The 16285-nt window shown below is 50.1% G+C and overlaps 1 protein-coding gene across 1 annotated transcript in view; it reads left to right on the forward strand.

Annotated features, from left to right (window-relative positions):
* Positions 1-16285, forward strand: part of SH2D4B (SH2 domain containing 4B) — a 72620-nt gene that overhangs the window by 46304 nt on the left and 10031 nt on the right. Inside the window, exons 5-6 of the mRNA XM_020280568.2 lie at positions 3843-4059; positions 8165-8292. Of these exons, the coding sequence (XP_020136157.1) occupies positions 3843-4059; positions 8165-8292 (345 nt within the window). The remainder of the gene's footprint in view (positions 1-3842; positions 4060-8164; positions 8293-16285) is intronic.

Consider the following 16285-nt stretch of genomic DNA (forward strand, 5'->3'; position numbering starts at 1 on the left):
TGTTGGGGCTTAAGGAACCTCTGCAGTTACCCCCGGCGGCCACAGGGGGCCAGTGTTGGCAGCCACCCGGGCACAGCCAGCGGGACGAGGATCAGATACCTTGGGTGGGTGGAGCGAGCCCCTTCCCCTGGCCCGGGTTTAGCTGTGGGGGAACTTCGCTTACTTCCCCAGAGGTTCATCTCTCAGGGGCATCATCGTGAGTGCCCACCCCACCCGTTCTTCCAGGTGATGGAAACTCCAGCCAGCTGACTTGCAAAAGGCCTGGGTGTTCTCTTCAACATCTGGGCCGCCTGTTCCTCCTTCTCAGGGGTCAAGAGGCTTCCCCTGTGCACTCAGTTTTCATTTTTCCTGTTCCCTACCCAGCCCCCACCCTACACCACCTCCCACCTCCACCCGGAAATGGACCATTTCTAAAGGTGCCCTTCCAGCCTCCCCATCTCACAGGAAACGTGATAAAACCACAATAAATACTATTTAATGAACCTCTGCCATGTGCCAAGGACCGGGGAAGCCCCTTCTATGAACTATCCCATTTATGTCTCACAGCTGCCCTATGAGGCCGTCATTCTACAGACGAGGAAGAAAAGTGCAGACAGGGTAACTCCAGCTGCCCAAGATCGCAAGGAGAAGAATTTAAACACATCTACACACATATACAATTTAAATCTTTATTGATGTCTTTCCCTATACTATAGGATTCTTCATTAATTTCAGGGAACATTCCTCTGTCCACCCAAAGGATTACTACAAATTGATGTTGCTTTGAAACATTCGGTTTTTCTGTAAGATATGGCTGGGTCCTCTGAATTCTATAGGGCACTGAGTCTTTCGTGTCTGGGCAGGGGAGTGGGGGGCCTGGCATTTATGAGCAGACCCAGGGTTGGTCTGAGTCAGTGACCACAGCTGTAGCATGGTGAGTGCTTGGTGGAGCCAGAGCACAGTGTGTGCGTGTGCGTGTGTGTGCGTGTGCGTGTGTGTGTGTGTGTGTGTGTGTGTGTATAAGGAGGGCAGGGGAGAGCTCAGAGGCCCACCGAGCTGGGAGAGAAGAGCGGGCAGGGTACTTCTTCAGGGCTTCATCTGCCAGGCCACGGCGTTTGCACTTGGGGAGCCACTGAAGGCTTTTGAGGAAGAGAATGGCAAGATTCAGAGCTGGGCTTCAGGAGGATGGATTTAGTCTCTTTGTGACAAATGGCTCAGTGTCTCAGCTGTCTGAGTTCCAAAAACCTGTCGCCCTAGTCTGCATACAATTTCTCTCTGCAACCTGTCTGTCACTGAATGTTACTGTCTCTCAGGGGCTGTAAACTCCCCACCTCCCTGGCCCCACCAGGGCACGAGCTCCTAGTGACTAGGTTGCAGTCTAGTGACTACAGAGCCCATCCCTGGGCGTCCTGACCTGGTTGGAGCCTCTCACCCCAATGCAAGGCAGGTATTCCGGTGTCCTTAGTATCTGAACGTTACAGATGAGCCAACCAGGGACCGAAACCTAGGTTTTCTCCCTAAAATGGCCTCCTTCCTCTTCTTTCTTTGGAAAAATACCCATTGATTTTCTCAGACCCGGTCAAATTCTCTCTCTGTGACGGCTGCCTGCTCCCTAGCAGAATGTGAGTCCTGCTGCCCCTCATGTCTGCCAATACTTTATTGGTCTTTTTAAAAATGATACTACTTTCTTTTCATTATGGTGGAGATATTTCTTTGGTCTTATTTTTCCAGCTTGGCTCTGAGACAGCAGGGTCTATTTCTCTGTTATCTCTGTACCCAGCTCAGGGCCTAATGCAAAGTTAAATACTTAATTGGGCGCAATCAGTCATCCAAAAATATGTATCACCTGCCGTGTTCTTGGCACTAGAATACAGCAATGAATAGACCAAAGAAAATTCTCCACCTGCCCTCGTGGAGTTCACAGCCTAGCGGATATTCCGCGTGTGACACCCACGAGGTACACTTCCATAAATACCTTCTGAGGGGCAGACTTCACACTGCCTCCCTCAGATCTGGGAGATGCTATGTTCCCAGGAGGGGTGCTTTGACAACTTGTGAAGTAGAGACCCTTTCTTTCTTACAGGACCAGGGCAGCTGACCTTTACCGCCAAATGCTAAAGGAGAGCACAGATCTTGCGGGGCGCCTGCTAGGCGCGTGTTGAATGGTGCTGGAGTAGACACAGACTAAGATTTTACTCCAGGAGGAGAAGGCGACCTGCGGGGGTCCCAGACAATCATTAGCCTGGCACAATTAGAAGAAAGAGGCCAGCTTCAAGAGTTCTCTATAAAAGGACTGGGTTTTAGAAGCAGAGAGGGGCCCGTCAAGATGCAATCAGACTACAAAATAATTGGTTTTCATTCGGGACCTTGTCTCCAATAAGTTTTGCTGCCTCTCCTGCATTTTCCCAGTTGCAGACCTCCCTTTTGAGTTTTAGAAGCAGCAGCAGAGATTGTCTTTTCAGGACTGCTTGGCTGAGACAGGGCCCTTTGTGAGGAGCACAAAAAGATGGGAGGTGGAGAGAGGGGTGTCTTGGAGTCTTGTAATCTGTACAGTTACCAGAAGATCCTCTTCCCTCTCCCTCTGCCACGCTCACTCACCAGCTCCCAAGGTTATAGGAAACACAAAACAAAGGGCACCAGAACAGAGACACTAACATTTCTGACAACTTACTCTGTGATAGCAGAAAGGATGGTTTGTGGCCTGGTCCACTGACCCAGGTGGGCAAGTCTCTGGTCTTCCTGGGGCCTCAGTTTCCACACGAGGAACATGAAGAGGTTGGACCAGATTGCCCTTAGTTTTTGGGACACAGGGTCTCGCTATGTTGCCCAGGCTGGTCTTGAACTCGTGGGCCCAAGGAATCGCTCCCACGGTCAGCCTCCTGCGTAGCTAGGATTATAGACACGAGCCACAGCACCTGGCTGAACCAGATGGTCTTTAAATGCTCCTTTGGCTTTTCTGCAGGAAAGAGCTCTGGTGTCAGATACACAGGGAGCTGTGTTAACTAGAAGGGAGCTTGGGGTGGGGTGGGCCATGTGGTGGGAAGAGCCTTATGGGTTTTAGAACCAGGCACGCTGGGTTTCCATTCCTGGCTCTTCCCTTTATTAGCTCTTTTTTTTAAAAAAAATTTTTGCCAGTTTTTTATTTTTTATTTTAGCATATTATGGGGGTACAAGTGTTAAAGTTACTTATATTGCCCATGCCCCCCTCCCCCCTCGAGTAAGAGCTTCAAGCATGTCCATCCCCCAAACTTTATTAGCTCTTTAACTTTGTGCAAGTTGTTTAACCTTTTGGAGGCTGGGTTTCCTCACCTATAAAGCAGAACAGCGACGTGCCTCTCCCAGGTGGTCGGGGGAGTGTCCGTAGGGAGGAGATGCTGGGAGAGCACGGAGCCCAGGGCTTGGCACAGAGCCAGCCCGCAGTCAATGCGGGCAATGGTGGCGGTGTGTGCAGATGCAGACCACCTTGACAGGTGCCCTTGAGGCTGGGCAGGTGGGCGCAGGGTTTGAGAAGCTGCTCCGAGCAGGGCACTCCCAGGAAGATGGAGATGGAAGTTTCCATCTACAGGTTATTAGATGGTTCTGGAATGGAGTCACAGCAACAGACAACTCTAAATTGTCATGAGTGTCTTTGCCTCCATAGGGACAGGCTTGCCCTAGGGCTGCTGTTAGGGCTGGACCCGGGCTGCCCTGCCAGTCCTGCGCTGCGAGCCCCCAGGCAGCCCCTGTGGGTCTGAGTGGCCGGTTCTGAGTGAATCCTGGGACTCCAGGTGAGTCCTGGGGCTCCCGGACTAAGCCGGGTCCTGGCTTATGCAGTGCACAGCCTGGGCTGCGGGTCTGTGCCAACGCTGTCTCCCTCTCTCCAGTGCGCCGTTCCAAGGCTGCTGATGAAGAGAGGAGCCGCCGAGCCCAGCGCGCCCGGGACGAGTACCGGCGCCACTCGCTCCGCGCCATCCAGAAGGGCACCGTCGCCGGCCTCAGCTCCATGTTCCGCGAGCTGGGCCAGAGCCAGGAGCAGGAGGCGAGACTCTACCACCACCTGCCGGGCCCGGGGCCGCCGCAACCCCTCCCTGTGCGGGTCAGGTGGGTCCGGCTCTGCGGCCACGTGCTGGGGCGGGGCCTTGGACTGGGGTGTGTGACACCGGGGTGCCGGCGATGGTTCTGCCCCGGACTTGCATTGAAATTGGGGCGAGTCGTTGCCCGTCTTTGTATCTCAGATTCCCAGTCTGTGTAATGGGGCGGGACGGGCAGGAGAGGTACGAGGGTTGGAGATTTCTAGTAACTTTGGAGTTCTGAAGGTCTTAACCTTTTGGGGATCAAGGATTCCTTTGAGAATCTGAAGAAAGCTGTGCATCCCCCTCGTCCTGAGGTGTGCACCTATAAATACCCCCAAACGCTTGCTTGCCAGTTTACTCTTAAAAGTTCCCCGGACCCCAGGTTAAGAACTTGGAATGAAAGATCTCAAATGGGTTAAATATGGCCCGGTGGCCTGGAATCCCACAGGCAGCGCTGCCTTCTCCCCAGCTGGATTAACAGGTTTGCGGTTCAGTGTGGTTGAGTGCACGAGGGTCCCCACACACATTTGTGTCCCCAAAGGGTTTGTTTGGCAAGGGCATTTAGGTGACTGCCCACGATTGCCAGGACCAAAGGTCAAAAGGTCACAGGGAGCCTCTCTACCTTTCTCCTGTGCCCACCTTAGGCAGCCCTGGAGTTTGACCCCTCTCCTCTCAGGTGCCCCCTGCTCCCGTCATTCTCCAGCGACCACCTGCCGGCTCCCTTAGCCACAGGCCGTCTGCCCGAGAGTCCGTTTACCCCCAGATAACGAAGGGTTGTCTGGCTTTTGCTTTAATTGGGATTTGGGGTTATTCATATAACCCTCTTCCCCCTCTCTCTGCAGTCTAGGAAGGGCTGACCCTGACTTCACGTCTTCCCTTCCTCCCTCCTGCCCCTTCCTTCTTGTCATGTATGTGGTTCCCAAGCCACAGAGTTTAGAAGGGTCGACCCAGAAAAATCCTGCTCCTTCCCTTGTCCTCCGTCTGCTCAGTCCCCTCTGCCCCCATGGGCAACTATTGCTCTGCCATATCCTCCCGGTTTCTTTTTGCAGTTGCCAATATGAAAAATCTTATGCCCCCTTTTTATGCACAAAAGATGGCATATTATACACAGGGTTCTGCACTTTTCCCCCCTATTTAACTATTTTCAGAGGTCTTTTCATATCAATTCTTAGCTTGTTAATTTAATTTTATTTAGGGTATTTTTTAACAGGTGCATGGTATTCTTCTGCATGGATGTGCTATAATTTATCAAAAACTCTATATTAGTGGCCATTGGCATTGTTTCAAATCGTTGGTTGTCACCAACAGTGCCCTTAATGAACAACCTTGCAGAAGTTCATTTTATACACATGTGACTATTATCTGCAAGAGAAATCCCCAAAAGTGGGATTGTGGGGTCGGGGCTGTGTGCATTTATGATATTGATAGCAGTCATCAGCTTGGTGTCTATACGGGTGACAGCAATTCACAGTCTCACCCCTCAGCCTTGCCGACAGCATCTTGGCAAACTTACGTTTTGTATGAGAAATGATATCTCAGAGCAAGTTTAAACTTGCATTTCTATTTATGACTGAGACTAAGCATTTTGTATATGTTTAAGGACCACTGGTATTTCCTTATCTATCTGTTCTTTCTTCCACCCGTTTATTTTTTATTGTGCTATTCGTCTTTTCCTTTTTGATTTCTAGAAACTCCTTAACTATTAGGGAGGAGGGATCCCTTTGTCTGTGATAAATGTTTTTTCTCATTTTGTCACTTATCTTTTGACTTGAGTGATGGAATTTTCTGTCATGCAGAAATTCTTGATTTTTATGAGGTCAAATTTCCTTTTACGTTTTTTAGATTTGGGGAGCATGATTAGAAAAGCCTTCTTCCTCTCTATGCTTCTAAAAAGAAACCTTGAATTTATCCCTTGGACCACAATGACAGAGCCACGTGGGGACCCTGCGCAGCCTGGTTCTGGGCCAGCTGTGCAGTCACTAGGGGAGCGGCAGGTGGGGAAGAAGCCATGCACACAGAGCTGCGGACCCAGGCCCAAAGAGGAGCCACCCACCTGCCTCCCTCTTGTGGCTGCCCCAAAGGACAGACCCTTTGGCCTCGCTGCTCCCAGCTTTGTGGCACTTGCTCTGGCCTGCACCCGGTCTGTCGGTGCTGCAGGGTGGCAGCTCGCCACTGATGGGACAGAAGTTCCAGGTACAGGAGTGAAGCTCTGCCCAGGGCCACTTGGAGCAGCCATGCTGGCCTAGCATTTGCGATCTGAGGGAATCAGATTTCCTGCTTAGGAATTCTCTGCTTAGAAACAAATTCAAATCCACTGCTTAGGAACAGAGGGACAAGATTGAGTGAATTTTTTTTTTTTTGCTGTTATTTATACCGTCCAATTGCCTTCTAAGGAGAGTAAGTATTAGAAACTAGAGGATGCCTCCCACCCTCTGTGAAAAAATAACACACAGTTATTTTTTCAGGGAATGCAATGTGGAGGAAGAGGCTGGGTGGGGCGGGGCTGCCCTGTGCTGCTTAATGAGGAGGAGGATCTGGCTCCTGAGAGGGAACCGGGAGGATGCCACAGGCAGCAAGGCCATTGTAGGGCTGGAGCGTTAAAGGAAGCCCAGAGAGGCATGAGGGAAGACAGGGTTTGGAGGCAAACTCAAGCGATGATGGCTTTAAGCTGTGGAATGTAACCTCACTTTCTGTTTTTCTTCCAGCATCTTTTCTCAAATCTACAGTGTTCGCTGTTGTGTGTATATGTGTGCGCATGTGTGCGTGTGTGTGTGTGTGTGCACCAGTGCGTGTGTGTAAGTGTATTCATCTTAGGGCAAGCAAAAGTAAGCCAAGTGGATTCATTCTGGGACTTGCAAGGACGTGTGCTGTCAGAGTGTTGGCACAGGGCAAATACGGAGACTACACAGGGAGATAGCTGGCATTTATTTTATAAAGAACAAGGACAGCAGTGGCGAATCCTAAATGCCAGTACTATTAGGTGGATAGCAATGATAAAATAAGAATTAACCGGGTTTCTGTCGCTCAGCGGGGAATGGTGAGGAGGCTGCGATCAAGGTGGGCCGAGGCCTTGCTGTTCAGATGTTTTCGTGCTATGAGTTAATGCAGCATGGTTTCGCCACATATTAATTCAGCACATCGTTCTTGGGCGCCTGCTGTGTGTTAAGTGCTGTCAAACTCTTACTGTTTTAGTGTAGCCCTAATACAGCAGGGGTCTCACGCGGCCCAGGCTGGGTGTGTATTCAGGAACCACAGGTCAGACACAAAAGCAACGACAGTCTTGGCTTACTTGTGAGAAAACATTGACACGCAGCTGGTACACTCTCTTACACGCTTCACACGCTCCTGCTCACTCCGCTCTTGGTGCCTGCAGTCCTCAGGCTCCATGTCCGCAGGCAGCCGTGGGTGGTGCCCCTTTTCCCTGTCCTCGTCCTTTGTATTTCCTGGGCGGGGAATCTCAGCTATTTCCAGAGCACATGGGTTCTCTGGTTTCTCTGTTCACTGTGCTGCTTCTGCCTCATAAAACTACAGGAGCTAGTGGCAGAGGCAGGTGTCCCCTTAGAGGGTGGAGAGGGGGTGATACAGGGCAGGGGACCCAGAATTCTCTCTGTCAGGGAGTGAGGGGTGTGGGGGACACGCGCATAGCAATACATTTGTTCCTGTTCCATCAGGATGTTGATGGTCATGCCCTGGCCGTGCTTGGGGAATCTGCCTTTTCTTTTTCTCGGTGTCTCCTCCCAACCTCTTTTCACTCTCACCTGTGTGGCTTTTATTTTTTTTGAAAGTGATAATGGTTTTCTTTTAGAAACAATAATAACAGCTGGTACATTATAATCTGGAAGTGCCCTCAAGTACCTGGGCTTGTTTAATCCTCTCCATAGGCATGAATGTGGGCATCAGGCTTATCCGTTCTCTCCATGGCCTGCCCTGCCCTCCTCCCCCTCCCCCTCCCCTCCTTCCCCCTCCCCCCACCCCCTGCCTCCTCCTCCTCCCTCCACCTTCCTCCCTTCCTCCTCCCACCTGCTCCCTCCCTCTCCCCTATTTTCCTTCTTCCCTCTTTGCCCCTTTCTCTTTCACTCCCCTCTTCTTTCCACCCCGTTCCACTCTTCCACCCTTTCTCCCTCTCTTCTCAGCCGCACTTGGGAGCGCCCGCTGCGTCCAGTGTCCCGAGATGTCATCGTCCGCTGGTTTAAGGAGGAGCAGCTGCCCCGCCGCGCCGGCTTTGAGAGGAACACCAAGTCCATCGCCCCCTGGTTCCATGGTAGGACCGCTTTCCGGGCCCTGGGCCAGACAGTCCCCACGTCTCTGCCTCCCTTGAAGGACAGCTGTGATCGGTGGGGTAGGGGACTTGACACCCTGTGCCAGCTCCATTCTGCCCCCACCGTCCCCTAGCAGGAGCCCAGGAGCCGGGAGACCCTGGGGATGCTGGGCGGGCCCCGCTCTCTGCTGAGGAGGGATCAGCCCCACTTGCGCTCTGCTCTCGCCATGCAACCGCCTTGGCCACCAAACGCTCCTCAGAGGCGTCTTCTCTGCAGTCCGGACAGTGAGCTCTCAGAGCACCGCGACCTCCTGGCTGGGCAGGGCCCTCTTGCTGTCTGATCCCGCCTCCCTGGATCTGGCCACAGCCCGCACGCCGCAGGCTCTGAGTGACACTCGCGGGTGAGACGACAGGTGGCTGAATGAAGACAGCAGGGTCACCCAAGCAGAGCATTAGAGCTGGGAAGCTCCTCGAAGGTCCCCCGTGCCTGTCTTGCTCCCAAAGCTTTTTTTCCGTTCCTCAAACGAGCCGTCCTCCCCCTCTGCACCAGCTGTTGCCCTGCATGCTTTGCTGTTTGCTCGAGGCTCTTTGCGTGGAGGACACGGACTCATTTTCCATCTGAAGTATCCCTCCGCAGAGAGGCCTTTCCCGACCCCTCACCTGCAGCCGCCTGCCCCAGTTTCTCTCCGTTCCCCCTGTTCATTTCCTTAGAGCACTCACCCAACTGGGACGTACCTTACTTCTTGTCTGTTCTCCTACCTGCGTGTGGGCCTGTGAGGCCCAGGTCTTTGCCTATTCCCCGCTTGCCTGGCACAGTAAGTACCCAGGGAGGAGCGGCTGTAGGTGGGGATGAAGTGCTGGAGTTGGGATTCGATCCCAGGTTTTCCCATTCCAAAGAATAACGCTTGCTTCTGCGCGCAGGTGTGTGGGTTCCTTCCGGGCCTGGTAGCAATCGGAAAACCCAGATCCACACACAAGAGGGTCAGGTTAGCCTTCCCGGTGGTCACGTGCTCCGCGGGGCCAGGGCCCTGCGTCTCAGGCGTCTCTATGTTCAACCCTCGCCCCTGCCTCGACCTGCTCGGGTTCAGGTGCAGTAGTACCCCCGGGACAAACTCCCCGTCTCCCTCTGTTGCCACTGCTGTTGAGCCCGCCGCCTGCAATCATGGCAGCCCATAGGGCAGGTCAGGTGGGCATGGGCATGCCTCAGTGACAAATGCATCCCAAGTCCCCATGACTCCCACCAACCAGGGTTAATTTCTTATTCGTGGTACATGCCCGTTGGGAGTTGGTTGTAGACTTTTTTTTTTTTTTTTTTTTTTTTTTTTTGAGACAGAGTCTCGGTTTGTTGTCCAGGCTAGAGTGAGTGCCGTGGCGTCAGCCTAGCTCACAGCAACCTCAAACTCCTGGGCTCGAGCGATCCTTCTGCCTCAGCCTCCCGAGTAGCTGGGACTACAGGCATGCGCCACCATGCCCGGCTAATTTTTTTATATATATATCAGTTGGCCAATTAATTTCTTTCTATTTATAGTAGAGACGGGGTCTCGCTCTTGCTCAGGCTGGTTTTGAACTCCTGACCTTGAGCAATCCGCCCGCCTCAGCCTCCCAAGAGCTAGGATTACAGGCGTGAGCCACCGCGCCCGGCCTGGTTGTAGACTTTAATCTGGGGCTCCACCTGGATGAGCTGCTTCTACTGGACACTCTGATGGTCTCGTGGCAGAGGGAAAAGAGAGACCTTCTGACCACACACTGGCCCGGAAAGCTTCTGCATGGAAGGACACAGCTGTAGTGGCCCACATTCTGTTGGCCACACCCAGTCTGGCATCCATGGTGCAGTGGACAGTTTTGAAAGACAACTGAGTCTAATATAACCACCATCCACTTTTAGACCTCTTCCTTCTCTCGGGTCCCCACACATCCAGCAGAGGATGGAGTGGCTCTCTGGCTCAGAGGGAAGACAGTCGTACTCCTGGGTGACTGAGCCAGGTGTCTCTAGAGCTGGCCCTGGGGATTTCCTGCCTTTCATTTCTGTAGTTATGTCTCTGTATATCTCTGTAGCCCCTAGTAGAGCTTCTACTGGAATCACTACTTTGCTTTTTATTTGCACATTATTACAGTCATGGAAGCACAGGGCCGGCATCATAGTTACCTGCGGAGGGCGACTCAGACATCGTGCTGAGGTGAGGGTTTGGCAGCTGCACCGGGTGCCCTGGCCGCTTTGGGTAGCCAGTGGAGAAGGCACGACAAGTGGTGTTCAGATGTATCTTTAGCTTTATTTTCTGCCTTGATTTAAAAAAAACCAAACACATAACTTTTCTATTGTCACAGAACAAACAGAACCAAGATTTAAGTCTTAAAATATATGTGGCTAATTTCGTGTTCTTCTGACAGTCCTACCATAAAGCATGCAGAAAAGTTGCTAATACACAGACCGGAGCTGTTCAATGACAGTTTTCATTGATCTGTGACAGAATAAAAGAAAAAGGCTCACATACGTAGGGCAGCCAGGTATCTTTACTTAGGAAGGACTGTGTCGTACTCCAAGATTATAGCCTTCCTTTAGTTGTAGTGTTACAGTGGCCTGTCTTTTATGAATTGATGGTGACAGTAGGCTACAGTGGTTATTTTTATATACTGCCCTTGCTTGGAAAAGCAAAATGTTAGCAGCCCTATGTTGGTTCCCAAGACCTATTTTGGTAGCTTTATTCATTCCTAAAATCCCAAAGTCTGAAACAAATGGTGTGGGGTCCCACTTCTCTCCCTGTGTAGGATTCCCTGATGGGGGGGACAGGACTTTCTCTGCACCAGTCGTTACGGACACAAGCAGCCCTCACAAGTCGTCTGTTCAGGGGCTTTTGCCGGAGGTTGGCCGGGGTCTGCTCTCTCGGGCTTGGCTGGGCGTCTCTGCTGCCGGGGCTCCGCTCACAGACCTCTCCTGCACCTCTGGTCCCCTCTGGGGACCAGCGGGCTGGCGCAGGTGTGCTCTTCTCACGGCAACAACACAGGCACCTGGCAGCACTCGAGGCTCTTGCGGTCCAGCCTTAGAACCAGCCCATTGTCACTTCTGCCTCAAGCCGTTGGCCATACTATGTCACAGAGTTGAAGGGTGGGAAAATAGATTCTGCCTTTTTCTTACAAGGAACTGTAAAGCCATATATCAAAGGATGTGGAGACAGGGAGGGAAGAAGAATTTGAGCCAGTAATGCAGTCTATCATGATCCCAATATAAATCTTTTTTTTTTCTTTTTGGCCAGGTAAAACAGTCCTAGTTAATTTAGCTGGATTTTAGATGCAGGTTAAAAATGACCACTGTGACTTCTATTTCCTTCCCTTTGCTCAAACACATTTGGATGTGTGGTGGTGTAATTCAAAGAGCAATGTGGGTAGAGTCTGAGGATGTCGGGTCCAGTCTAGAACCCAGCAGTTCTGTGACCTTGGGTGTGTCCTTTACATTCCCTGACTGTGACATTCGCATTGTAACATCTACTTCATAAGATACTGATGAAGATCAGAGTACTTTGTCCATCATAGAAAGCCGCGTCCACGTGAGTGCTGATGTCTCCTGGAGTCTGGGACCTTACTCCAACCAGGGACCTTACTTCCTCTGGGAAACAGAGTTTGGGGAGATGGGCTCAGAGGGGAAGGGGGATGGGAACTGGCTTTCTTTTGGGACCACAGAGTTCTAGATAAAGTCTCCCGTCTTGAAAAGAGAGATAGTAAAATAATTCTTTGTTTCTCCTTTGTTCATTGTTATGATCCAGGAGTTATAAGAGGGACTTATATATATGACTAAAACTATTCCTGAAATAGTTTTATTTCAGGAATGTACTAGAGAAATGCTGGTACAAATAAGCTTGGCTTTGGGGAAAAATCTCTTTGGGGACATGGATATGCATCTAAAATTGTGAAGAATATCCTCTGTCTGAACATTGATTCAGTGAGAACCCATTTCTCTTCCCAAGCTTTACTTCTAAAGAATAGACAAAATTGGTCCATGGTTTATTGTCTGGGCAACAACCCACTGGCTGTCTTGGTGCTTGCCCTTAGGGCTTGGCACAGAATGGGGCTACTTGGTGGGTGATGTAGTTGGCATTGGTAAATTATTCCCATGGGACTCTGCTCAGGCACTGGGATTGGATCTCAGATGTGGCTCGCCTGGGCTTGGGTGGGATGTTACTGCCTCTTCTGCCTCCCGCAAAGAGGGCAGGAATGAGGCACTCCCATCCGTGTAGACAGTACTTTAAGTACTGCACAGCTGTTAGAGTGGCTTTCCTGTGCAATGTGAGAGCTCCAAAGTGGAATGGGCGCTGCTTCCTACCTGCCCAAACTATGATCTCAGAATACATTTAGAGAAGAACGCTGAAGGCCACAGAGCGGCTAGGTTCTAGAATTCTAGAATGGGCCCCATATCTTCAGACTCCTTGTCCACACTGATGCTTGGATTACACCACAGCACATCCAAATGCGTTTGAGCGAAATAGAAGTCACAGAAGTCATTTTAACGATTATTTGTGGAATATTTATCTTGGAAAGAAGAAGCCGGGGGGGGGGGTGGAATGGATGGAGGACCAGAGCCACCCCTCAATCTCTGGAGCTCTGTCTTGAGAAAGGGGGATTGTTAAAAGAGGACAGAACTGCGGTCCAGGGATGGGGGTCCTGAAGAGACACATTTCACTTCAATAGAAGAAAGAGCTATTTGAAGGCTGCAGCTTGCTATTGGGCAGTCTGGATGGCTGGTGGCCTCCCCACATGCGGGGTGGAAGGCCTTTAAGCTCTCTGTCCCCGCCTCTGTGATGCAGTGCAACTCTGAGGGCAAGAGCTGCTGACATTGTTGCAGGGCTGCGGGTCCTGCCTCTGCCAACCTTCCAGAGTTTTCTTGGGTGGTCATGAGCACTGGACAAGGCACAGGGTTTCTGGCTCCTAGTTTTGCCTACTCCATTCTGGTTGCCTCCTTGAATACACTGCCATCTAGTGATGGAAATTGGGATGGAAAAGGGTCCTCTCTGGATTTACAATCCCTCACCGTATGTATGTTCAGTGAACTTCTTTTAGGCTCAGTCTGAGCTCTTTATTTTGAATCTCACCCCTTCTCATTCCATGACCTTGGAAAGCAGAGCTGGCACTGGTCCCTGACCCAGGTTGAGGGAAAATCTGGGAATGTTCTGTTTGGTCTTGGAGTTACTCCCAGGAGTTAGAGTTTCTGGGGCCAAGATGGAGAGACTGAGCCAGCCTAGACCCCTGTCATTGGCTTCCAGGATCAGTGGGAGGGTGGGAAACTGTGAGGAGGCTTTGGATTCTGTTGAGAGGTGGCAGCCAGGATGAGGTGCTGGGGACCTCAGCACTGTGGACCAGACACTAAAATCTATGTTTAGTAAGGAATTGCTGAAGAAACCAGGGATGGAAAAAATAATAATATCCACTATATAGTGATATTGTGACAATTAAACATATTAATATTTTTAAAGTATTTAGAACATGCCTGGCATGCAATAAATGCTTCCATTTGTTATATGGAATCAACAAACATGGTGGCCTTTGGAGCTGCACATTCGGACAGAAGCATGTGCAATGGTGGTTCATGCCCTTAAGGCATACTAAGTTGCCTACATCACTGCTCTCTCTCAGAAGTAAAGAAAAAGATCTGTGCACAAAAAGACGATGACACTGATTTAGCCTTCCCCCTAGAAAAGTACAAGTCCAAATTTTCTTTTATTATGAGTGTGATACTCATCTTGAAATATTTTTAAATAGTCATTAGGTATAGCACACAGGCCATTTGGAAGGTTGGTTAGCATGTCATGATCCATCATGTCAAGGGAGATTGCTAACTTTCCTCTCCTGGGCAGAATTTGGAATGGAAATTTTCCACCAACTCAGATCCCAAATGCAAAACTTTCTAAAGGAGAAAAAAGTAGGTCAGTTGACCCAGTTTCCTCTTAAGTTTTTACTTAAGCTGTTCCAACTGAGAAATAAAGGAATATTTCCCTTCTTTTTTTAAGTGTGCACTGGCTATATGTTCTCAAAAAGGGATTACAAGGAAGAATGAAATTATTTTTGTGTTAGAAAAGCATATATGGTAATGGTGTTCCCAAGATTTTAACTGTTCTTTTCAGCTGTCTATAGTTGTGGTGGCTGCTCTGCTTCTAAGCCCTGTACCTTGTGTGGGTCTGTGTCTGTCTGGAGGTGCACAAAGGTACCTCTTGGATCAGTAGCATATTTGGGTAGAGGACACATGACCTGCTGCTGGTCCTCAGGCATGCTCTGGTCAGTGGGGTGTGCTGGTTGGCCTCATCTGTGGGATCACACTGGCTTGTTATGTTTTAACTAGTAATTTATTGAACATGTACTTTGTGCTGGCATTGTGTCAAGTAAACATTGAACATCCAGTATTTTCTCTTCATAAAACTCTCTGGAATAGGTTATAATACTAGCGATTATGTACATAGTGTTTACAGTATGCTGGGTATGCTTCTAAATGCTTCTCATGTTAATTTATTTAATCCTTATAACGTCACTATGCACTTGCTACTAGCTTTAGCCCCATTTCACAGATGAGGAAGCTGAGGTACAGAGAAGTGAAGCCACTTGCCCACGGTTGCCCTGTTAGTAAGTGGGGGAGGCGGGACTCAAACCCAGGTGATCTGGCTTCAGAATCCAGGCTCCTATCTGTGCAGTGCAGCCTTGTTGCCATCTCACAGGTGAGAGAATAGAGACCCTAAAGACTGAGTAGCTGCTCCAGGGCACACAGTGCTCCAGAGGATCAGTTCCTTTCCAATCCAGGATGTCTCCATGAGGATGGAGGGGTGGCTGTTTCCTTAGGAGACACCCAGCCTTTCTGGGCTGTAGGGCTGGCTGTTTAGCTGCTATGCCTTATTCTTACCTGGGGCAAGTGACTGTTCCTCCTGAGGCCGGTGCCATCCTCCCATTGAATTCCCGAAGGATGCCGTCTGAGTCTCCATACAGCCTGCAAAGTCCTTATGCAATAAGTAGAGTAAAACAGGGAAGTGTCAGTGTTTGGGATTGTCGGCTTACCTAGACAGGCATTAGGAACAGGCTCTCTGGGTAAAGGTGTTTAAATAGTTCATTTATTGATTATGAGTGTTAAGCTTCTGTTTTGTGCTAAGTACAGGGCATAAGGTAATACACAAAACTGATGACTTCTCTACCCTTACGGAACTTAACATTCACCTGTACGTAACAGAAAAGTTCAAACTGATATAACCAAAAAGAGAAAACTTCAGCTTGCAATCCCACATGTAGGTTCAGCTTCAGGCTTTTCTTGAATCAGGGAGCTTATTAACCTTTTTAGCAACTGCCCTGTCTCCATCTTTCAGCTCTGTGGGTTTCCATGTTGTTTTCATTCTCAAGCAATGCATCAGCCAGAGGTTGCATGCCTGCATGCTCCTGGGTTCAAATCCTAGAAGAGAGCGCATGCTTTTCTCTCAACAGCCCCAATATTAGGCCAGTAGTCTGCCTTGCTGGGCCTGGTTTGGTCACGTGCCCACTCCTGAACCGATTGCTGTGGCCAGAGGATGCCTTGTCTGATTGACTAGGCCTGGGTCAGGTGACCATGCGGAATGGGTTTGGCAGATTCCACCCTATTGGAACTGCATAGACTGGGAGCAGGAAAGACCTCTACCTGGAATCCGACCTTCCCAAAAGAAGATCACGATTCCCTAGTCAGAAGATGGGTGAATGGTACTGGGAAGGCAAGACCAATCTATGTCCACCATACAGAGGAAAATGACCTGGCTTCTGCAAGGCTGACACTAAGCAAACAATCATACCGTACATTTATTTATCCAGTTGAGGTGAGCATTACACAGGATCGTTGCATAGAAGTCATTTTGCTGGATGGTGCCAGCCTGTCTCATGAACAGCGGCATTCGTGATGGGAACCTGGCACGTCAGCTTGGAGCAGACATTCGTGGGCATAGATGTTGCCTCTTGTGCATAAATATATCTGGAAGCAAGAAGCTCATCCGACGAAACCCTTGTC

The sequence above is a fragment of the Microcebus murinus genome, chromosome 14, assembly GCF_040939455.1.
Source record: "Microcebus murinus isolate Inina chromosome 14, M.murinus_Inina_mat1.0, whole genome shotgun sequence".
In the NCBI taxonomy this organism is placed as follows: Eukaryota; Metazoa; Chordata; class Mammalia; order Primates; family Cheirogaleidae; genus Microcebus; species Microcebus murinus.